General features: G+C 45.7%; 1 protein-coding gene across 6 annotated transcripts in view; it reads right to left on the reverse strand.

Annotated features, from left to right (window-relative positions):
- The window catches only part of RBPMS (RNA binding protein, mRNA processing factor), a 198,189-nt gene extending 188,797 nt beyond the window's left edge, over positions 1 to 9,392 (reverse strand). For all 6 annotated transcript variants that reach the window (XM_081523538.1, XM_081523536.1, XM_081523537.1 and 3 more), the window contains exon 1: positions 8,870 to 9,392. In XM_081523538.1, the coding sequence (XP_081379664.1) occupies positions 8,870 to 8,935 (66 nt within the window). In that variant the 5' untranslated portion in view covers positions 8,936 to 9,392. The remainder of the gene's footprint in view (positions 1 to 8,869) is intronic.
- Between the last annotated feature and the right edge of the window lie 227 nt (positions 9,393 to 9,619).

Consider the following 9,619-nt stretch of genomic DNA (forward strand, 5'->3'; position numbering starts at 1 on the left):
TACTTCTGTAATAAGATAGCACTTTCTGTGCCGTCCCTTCTCTCATGAGGCCAAAACTATCCATCCTACAGGTGGGCATCAGAAAAATAAATGTTCACAAGACAGGATCCTGGGGATTTGAGGAAAAAAAAATTTTTTTTTATCTCTAGGATTTCTTAGAATAAAGTTGGCCACCTGCCATCATATCTACCTGGTGACATAAGAATTTAGGAAGAGCAAACAATGTTTAAGAAAAAAAACTCAACTCATGAGAAATAAAGATTAACTGAAAGTAGAAATTAGTCTCTAACTTCTTTTTGTGAGCTCATGAGATGTACCACGATTTTGAGATGCCTCGATTTCTTTGTATCTTTGCAAAGCCTGAGGCGGGTGACAGAACTGAGCTATGCTGTGTTAGCAACCCCTCGGCGTTTTAAATTTGTGTAACAATACTGCATTACAGCCTAGAATTTGGAACCATCTTCCTTGGCCTGATTGGCATTTACTACTGCCATTTCCTTTTTTTTAACTCCCGTATTCTACATAATGTGCATCAGAATGGTTGCAGTAGGGTTAAAACCTGTGAGAAACGCAATTGTTTGTTCTTAAATTCCTGGACCACATTTCTTCTTCATAAGCTGACACTTAGCTGCGAGCAGAAAAAGCAGCAAACGAAATGAATAAATTGAAAATATAACCCACAGAAGAGACAACTTTGGGCTCTAGCCAAAGACTCATTCTAACTCCCCCAACCCCTATGAAATGAAAAAGAACAAAGCAACTTGGAATTTTCTTATAAAAATACTCAAGCCTCTTCAGACCTTCCATCTTTACCTTCCAAACCCATTTGCAAATTTTATGTCCCTTCTAGGTACAGGTTTGGGAAAAGAAAAGTTTAAGTAAAAGCCTAAGAATAAACTGCAAATTTTAGAGGAAAACAATGTTCAAAGACTGCGGATGCAAGAAAAAATAAAAGGATATGAAATACACTATCTATACCTCGACTTTATAGGCTTCCCCAAATCAGGCTTTCAAATGGTTAAGTATACTGAACACTAGTACAACTAGGCAGATTATATGCAATATATTTTTGTGTTCCTCAATGAAGAGTGCATTTAAAATTTTGCTTTAACTTTTTCTGAGAATGTCCAGCTCTCCCCCTCACCCCGCCTTAAAAAAAAAAAAGCTTCAAATTTTAAGTCAATTGTCCATCTTTTGCTGCCTACCCTCACAAGGTTTCCCAGGAACTGGAGTCCCACACCCTCTCCAATTTTCTGGGCACTCAGTTCATATTTACCCACCTTTTTGATGACCAGCTACATAATCTTTTTGTTGCTGCTGAGGCCCTAAGTTATGTCTAACTCTCCTGCAACTCCATGCATGGACGCTAGTCCACCAGGCTCCTCTGTCCATGGGATTCTCCAGGCAAGAATACTGGAGTGGGTTGCCACGCCCTCCTCCAGGGGATCTTCCTGAGCCCAGGGACTGAACCCACGTCTCCTGCACTGCAGGGAGATTCTTTACCCCTGAGCCACCAGGGAAGTCCCACATAATCTTGAATTGTTCCGAAAATTTCTTTGCAAGATCAGACCTCTGCATCTCAAATCCAACCTCTTCACCTCCCAGTTGCCTTCTTTTCTTCCCCTTTCAAGGTAAATTTTCTGGCTGCTACAAATACAACCACCATGTAGCTTATCATCCAAAAGAGAAACCCAAGAGGCTCCACGGAGGGAGCTCCTAGTCTCCTCTCTGGAGCATCTGACAATTACTTCAGCCCATGAACACCTCTCCCGCCCCAGCCAGGCTCAGTCACCACCAGCAGCCACTGTCTTATTTTGAGAACAGGGTTCCTGCAGTGTTAGCCTCCAAACCCAATGCATCTGCTTCCTCAATGGAACATCCCAGGATGCCATGTCCCCCTTGCACAGAAGTCTGCTCCCATCACAGGAAGAGTGCTGGTCCCTGGCGTGGAAGGGACGCCTCCATCCTTCCCCCTACCCCAACCATCTGTACTTCCCTTCCTCCCCTGCTTGTTTTACCCTCTTAAGCCTCTGTATCTTCATAGAAGGCCCGATCCCTTTGACTGGACCATCTTTCCCCTAACGCCTCAATCCTTTCCTCTCCTGGAAAAAAAAAAATATCCCAGTATCACCTTTTTTAAAAAAAGTTTCCTTTGACATAGCTCCATGACCCTCTCTCCCCTTAGGGTGTTGACTGGTTCCCAGCTCAAACTACTGCCTCACTTAAGTGAGCACGGTGCTAGATGGTACCTGTGCACACAAGGCCCTCTCCACTAACCCTGGGAGCACCTTAAGAGTCCAGAGCTTTGTCCCAGATCTTGGCTTCCTCAGAATCTTCATGGTCCCAAGTCACTCAGGATCTCATTCACCTCCCCGTAGAGTAAGTTTCATCATCGCCCTGATCCCTACATTAGCTCGTTGTGGGGATGAGTCACAAGATATATATAAAAGTGCTTGGCCAGTACTCAGCACAGAGTAAATACTCAAAAGTTAATCATTCTTACCTGGATGAATGGCTAAAAAGATTTCCGAAAATTTCCCAGGATCAAGTATTTCAGTATTTTCTTTTTTCTGCGCTCAGCAAAGATGTGCGTGCGTGCTCAGTCGCTGAGTCGTGTCTGACTCTGTGTCCCCAAGGACTGTAGCCCGCCAGGCTCGTGGGATTTCCCAGACAAGAATACTGGAGTGAGTTGCCATTTCCTTCTCTAGGGGATCTTCCTGACCCAGGGATTGAACCAGAGTCTCCTGCATCGGCAGGCAGATTCTTTACCACTGAGACACCTGGGAAACCCAGCAAAGATGACCAGGCCACAAACTAGGTAACTCTGCTCTGATCAGCTCTGCAGTCAAGCACTCCCCACTTGCCCCCAACACACAACAACGCACTGAAGTGGTTTGCAATATCCTCCCCACACACTTAAAGGGAGAGACATGAGTTGGTGCAATCATACCCAAGTTATCCCCACAGGGCAGATAAGGTCATCCCCGATGACACCCTCCAATCAACAGAGCATCACTTTGAAGACCTGGTCCCAGCTGGCCTCAAGCCCACAGAGCCAGGCTGCCACTTCTGCCCCAGCTATTAGTAAGGTTCATTCTCTTCATTCCTTCCTAAATTTTTCCTTTGACCAAAGCAAGCACTGTTCAAGAGGACCATTTGCATTCCCTTTCCCCTACCCCCGGGCAGACACTAAGGTGCCAAATGAAAAAGAACACAAACATTCCAAAGTGGCACTCACACAGGTCACACAGAGCAGGCTCATTTGGGAATGTTTCTCTCGCATCGAACCGGAGCTCCCAGAAGCCCCTATCCAAAAGGTCAGAACGAATCCCACAGCAGAAACCACATTCTAACAGTGAAGACCCAGCTGCACCTGGAGGTGAGTGGGCTCACGTTGTAAGATGGACCAGGCACACTGGCCTCTGGGCACAGAGGAAGGCTGCAGGTGACAGGTGGGGGAGGTCACTTCTGAGGGAGGTGGGGGGGTCCACCACAGGCTCTAAATTGCACATGATGTTAGGTGACTGCTTTTTGAGAGCTTACCTATTCAAGGTCATGGCCACCAACCCTACCAATAAGAATATTTCATATGTTCATAAGTTGTTCATAAAGAATCATATGTGCACACAGGTGTGTGTGGGGGTGGTACTTACCTGGGGAGGTGATGGGGATCAGAAATACTCTGGTAAGATGGCACAGATTTTTTTTTTTTTAAAGGTAATGATCCAGGAGTTAAATGTTGATGAAAGAATGTAACTGCTGGAATTCTGAGGAAAGTCATCTTTTGGGGATAAGACATTCAGGTGATGGGATCTTGCAAAATGCAGGCTGAACCTTGGCTTTTGCCTAGAAAGCAGCTCATACTCAACTGAGAGGGGAAAACTGGTTGAAATAAATGGTGTGCTGAATATTACGGAGCACCCAAGAACAATCTTGAAGGTCATATTTGAACTTCACCAAGTGCTGACGGAGTTGGGCATCAGAGCACCCGGCAGTGTATGTGTGGATGGATTGAGAAAGAACATCAGAACAAGGAGAGCAGGCTAAGGTCACTAGGAACAGACAGGACAAGGAAATGAGTGAGATAAACATGCTGTGAGGAATGGAGGCCTGATTCCTGGGGCAAGGCTTGGGAGCAAAACGAAACGTGGCCAACACAATGGTTTTGTGACACCTACAGATACTGCAAGGGCATTTAATGAAATCTTCTAAGCAAAGACCTAGAACTGCTTCTGTGCCTATGTTCATTACAGAAAATTTAGAGAACACAGAAAAGCATCAGAAGGCAAATACAAAGACCTATAACCCACCACATCGTTTGTATTCATATTTGGTTATTTTTAAAAATTGGCATCACATAATAGCAAACTTTTATTTTTACTTTTTTCACGTAATGTCACGGGAATTAACGCCTCAATTAAAATGCAGACAGTGGAATAGAAAGTAGGATTCTCCACTACAGTATTCAGAGAGAGGTAAACACTGATTCCAGATTTCTAGCCTCCAGAACTGACAGAATAATGTTTTAAGCCACCCCCCACAAAAAAGTAAATACACATAGGTACATTCTTTAAAAATGTGGCTTTTAATGGCTACATAATATTCTGTTTGAGAAATTACACAATTTACTTAGCAACTTCCTTATTAGTGAAAATTCACAGACTCTATATGTCTATCATAAGTCACCAATACTCATCCTATAAATAAATCTTTGTGCATGCTTATTTCCTTAGGGTAAATATCTAAAAATAAAGGCACGGAATAAAAGGGCTTGAAAATTTGACACAGAGCGCCAAAGTCCTTCCAAAAGCCACAGTAATTCATGCCCTCATCACAGCACCCCAAAATTCCCACTTTATTGCCCCATCACCAATGTCAAACAGTTCTATCCCCAAAGTGGAAAATTAAGATGAACCTGCAAAATTTACATGAAAGCATTTCCAATGAGAGCATTAAACACACAAATGCCCTTAGAAACAGATGACTGCATGTGAGCATCAGGGTTTATCATGGAAATTTTAAAACCACTACTGGAAAACTAAGTGCATGCCATATTGGCAGTGGTCTTGCAGCATCATTTTACTATGAAATCACCACATTTTCATCCAAAATGCTGTCACCAAATCCTATTTATGACTGAAATATAAGTTTACTGTATTTGATTTGATTTGAAGTAACAGACTCCAAGCTTGGTTAAACTGTACAAAACCATTCTGTATTTTTCCCCAGGTCAAAACACCGATTAATCCTAATGCTCAATGAAAACCTGAGGTTGCCACATCAAACCACCACACACTTCTCTGTGTCATATTACATCAGAAACAATTTTCTTCATGACCCCAGTTATTTGGGAAAAATTACAATGCACTTTAAAAGGTAGAGTGCGAGGTAAAGATCTGTATTAAACTTCTGAACACCTGACTTTGTGATTTCTGACCACCATCTGCCAAACATCTTTTTGATCAATATTCCAACAAGGCCAAGTTTTGTTTTAAAGTACAAGAATGTTCACAGCAATTTAAGGAGAAAACTAACACCAGTGCTTCAACGTAATAAAACACCTTCTAGAAATGATTTGTAATCAGCCTGAAAAGTGCCCAATGGCATACCATAAAAGTAAAAATAAGACCAAATTATTTATCTGATTTCCATTTTGAAAGTCCGGGGATCCGAAATAGTATCTACTACTAGACTGTTTCAATATACAGAACTTCAAGCCAAAAAATTATGTCTCTTACATATTAACTGTAGTGAAATTTGTCAAGTGTGAAGTATCTGACGAGAAGAATGTCTAGTCCAAAAGTAGAGGTAAATTCGAAGAATTTTTTATTAACTGTAAAGCTATGTAAGAAAAGCTCCACTGCCCTGTTACTCAGCACCCAGCATGTCTGCCCTACACAAATGTATACAGAAGCCTTGTAAATCTCAGACACCATTAAGATTTTGACAACCGGTTCTTCTTTACTGGGACAAGTTGCATAGGAATACGCATGTACAGCACACGAGAAGCCAGAAAGCCAGATGTATCCTCTCTCTTACACTACTGGCTAGCCAAACCTTAAAATTATTTTTCCTCAAAGTTTTAAATATTACCCAAAGCAGTCTCAAAAACTTTCATCCTTAAATAGCTGCAGAAATGCTCCTAGGTCTCAAGACTGTTCCTTCTATAGGGCTGGAACTAAAGATAGTGTTTCAGCATCATTGTTTCAGAGTGAGCTTCAGAAGCTCTCAAAGGGGGAGGTGGGCCGCTGAAATGTACCGGAAGATAAAAGGAACACACTTAAATGCGGGGGGTGGGGGTGGAATAAAACCTGGATTTTGTCAATAGAGAAAGTCTAAATAACCCTGATGATCTAGGAAATGAACTATTTTCCCTTAAAGATGACTGGACTTACTCTTCCTCATCAGCTCAATGGCTACCAGAAGCTACAAAACACTCGTCATTATGTGTATATACATTTATGTGGGTGTGTTCTGTTTACTGGAATCCCCCACCGCGCCTTTCCAAGGACAAACTGCTGATCCCTGGGTGGGCAAGGGAAAGGACCATTCAGGTGGTTTTGTATATTGCTGAGCACATTAATGGGACTCATGTGTTTTACTTGTGGCTTTCAGGGTTAGGCAAAAAAGGAGTTTTTCACAAACAAAACATAAACCCCAAACAGGGAATTAGGGCAAAATTACCTAGATCATTCAGGCCAGCTTACTTTCTTTTCCCAAATTTTTAACATCATAAAACCTCTCCTTTCACGGTGTATCTGTTTTGTCTGCTCCATCTCTTGTACAGCTTGAGTTCTAAAATTTTTTAATCTGTCCCCTTATTTTTAAAGTAACAAGTATCTTGCTAAAAAGCCAGATACTTTCTGGAACCACGAGCCATTACCACCTGATTAAAGACTTAAGGCAACAGGACAGGTTAAGAGACAGCGATTGTATTGGGATCACCTGTCATTTTACTGGTACCCAGCCTCGCACATAAAGACACCCGGGGTTCGGGCAAACAGGCCAGTGCTGCAGGCAGTTACGCTGAGCTGGGTCAAGCAGAAAAACCTGAGTTTTTTCTGCTTAATTCTGTCAAATAGGTTAGTGTGTGGACACTCAAACCAAAAAAAAGTCTTTGGTTTACCCTGATGAACTTTTACAAGTTTCTCTTTCAGGTGAAGAGAGAAAGGTGGTTTCACGTGGTATATTCGTACCCTTAGAAGTCAACAGATCGCCAATCTAAGTGAAATAGAAAGGTTTCTGAAGCCATTGCAACTTCTTAAAAGCTACCTTTTTTATTAATTACAAAAATAAAATACTCCAGCATTCTCAAAAAAAAAAAAAAGCTACCTTTTAAATTTTATTTCAGTGGTAGGGAAAATAAATAGGAAAGCAGCCAGTGAGATTCAGGGGAAAAAGCGGAACTTGCAATTCAAGTCTGCATCTCTGAAAGAGAAGGAATGTCAGTAGTATTCCATCACTTGCAATTTAAAAAACCAGCATGTAAAAACAATGCTTTTCAGAACAGTTTATAATAATAAAGGCGATTTGCTCAGGTGAGACGGCAACTTCAGGCTCAACAGCATTTCACCTGGGTTGCACCCACAAACAACTGTGTTAAGAGTATTATCTTGTGTTATTTTGCACAATGTTTGGCTTGATCTTGGGGCTCTCCTCAGTCTTCCCCACTTAAATAGTTCCCATTTTACAAGGGCTGAGGGCTTAAATGTTTAGGTCCTCCACAACCTTGGGTTTCACATCAGAATTTTAGTTTACATACAACATAGTATTTCCATAATCATCTCAATACCCTAACCGCTTAGGAATCAGTTCACCTTTCTGTAAGAATGCTTTTATCTCGACTGCATACTTTCTTGTATCTACACACACTCTAAAGTTCCTTTTGGAATGTTTCAGAAGTCAATTTCCTGGGCTTTTCAAAAGGTAGACGGAAAACAGTGTTTACTGGGTTCTAGAAAACGCACCTAAAGAACAGAGCCCATCTAACAGGATAACGCAAATATCCCAACTACAAAATTCTGAAACAATTGTTCAGGAGTTCCCCCACACGTACTGAGTTTTGTTTCTACCAAAGGAACGCTCTGCAGCCGCAACATTTTTACCGTTGTTAGGGACGCACCACATAAAATTACGCTCAGACGTCAAACTCCTATTAAAATAGTCTGGATCAACACTTCGCGAGTTGCAAAGTCTGAAACTCCAGCATGCTGCGCCCCACAACCGCAACGCCCCTAAAGTTACAAAACCTAATCAGCCAGGTTCGGGGTCTTTGACTCATCAGAGAAGAATGCGGCTGATGAGTTATCTATTAATCCAAAACGCCTTAGCTGGGAAAGATATTTCACCGAGAACTTTTCGCATAGAAGCGGGGGGCGGGGGGGTAGGGAACGGAAGGTCTTTTCAGGAGAACTTTCCCCGAGTTTCTTCCCTAAACCACACAAACACACACCCCACAACTTCCAGCCCCTGACGCAGAACTAAGTGCTGACCCTCCGGGTCCCAATCATCTGAGGTCACCCAGGAGTCAGCTCTCGATTCCGCTTTTAAAATCCGGGGCAAACAAAGCTGACCATTATACTTGCAGAGATCTCGGGAAAGTCCTCAAAGTTACGCAATTTTCAGGCACGCAGACGCGCGTGGACCCACCAAAACACTCTCCGGTGATACACCCTCATCCCGTGGCCGCAGTCAGGGGCTGCGTCTCCGCGCCAGGACGATTCCCAAACCCTCGGTGCCCCTTCCCCAGCGCAGCCCGGCGCCCCGGGACCCGCGCCCCGCCGGTGGCCGGCCACCCATCCGCACTCTGGGCAGAGCCCGCGGCCGCCGTCCCAGGTCGTCCCCGCCCCGGCACCAAGCCGCTCCGTACCTCTTCCTCCTGAAGGTTGGCCTCGTTCGGGGTGTTCTCCTTCTCGGCTTTGCTGCCGTTGTTCATCTTCCCGGTCCTCCCTCGCCGGGCAGGGCTGGGGCGCGGGGCTGGGCGAGGGCGCGCTCGCCCACTTCTCCCTTCCCCGGGCGCCGCGGGCTAGAGCCGGGGCAGCGGCGGCCGGCGACTCAGGAAGTGCGAGGGGGAGACGGGGCAGGGCGAGGCGCCGGCGCAGCGCGGAGGGCACGGAGACAATCGCGACCCGAGAGGGAGACCTGGAGAGGGCGGGCGGGCGCGAGGGAAGGCAGGAAGGAAGCAAGGATGGGGCGAGGACGCGCGTCCCGGGAGAGTCCGCAGAGTTGGGGATGTGGCCGAGAGGGGCTGGGGGGCGGCCGCTGGCCCGGGCGTAGCAGCTGCTGGAGGGAGGGGGCGAGGGGTACCCCGAGAGGTGCAGGAGGGAGGTGCGGGACGGCGGGGCGCGGCGGGGACCCGGAGAGCCGCTGAGTGCGCGCTCCTGGCTGGCTCTGGGAAGTCCGGGCTCCAAGCAGCTCCCCTTCTCTCGCCTGCCTGCCTCCCTCCCCCCGCTCTCTCCTCCCTCCCCTCCCCTCCTCCTCTCTCCGCCCTCCCTGGACGTGGGCTGCCGGCTGGAGCCCGGAGGGACGGGACGAGGGACGGCAGAGCCCCCCGCGGGAGGAGGGGCCGCGCCGAGGGCTGCGGCCCCGCGGCCGGATGGCGCGCGCTGGGGAGGGGCGG

This window comes from Giraffa tippelskirchi, chromosome 8 (genome assembly GCF_054371585.1).
Source record: "Giraffa tippelskirchi isolate mGirTip1 chromosome 8, T2T-mGirTip1v1.2.pri, whole genome shotgun sequence".
NCBI lineage: Eukaryota > Metazoa > Chordata > Mammalia > Artiodactyla > Giraffidae > Giraffa > Giraffa tippelskirchi.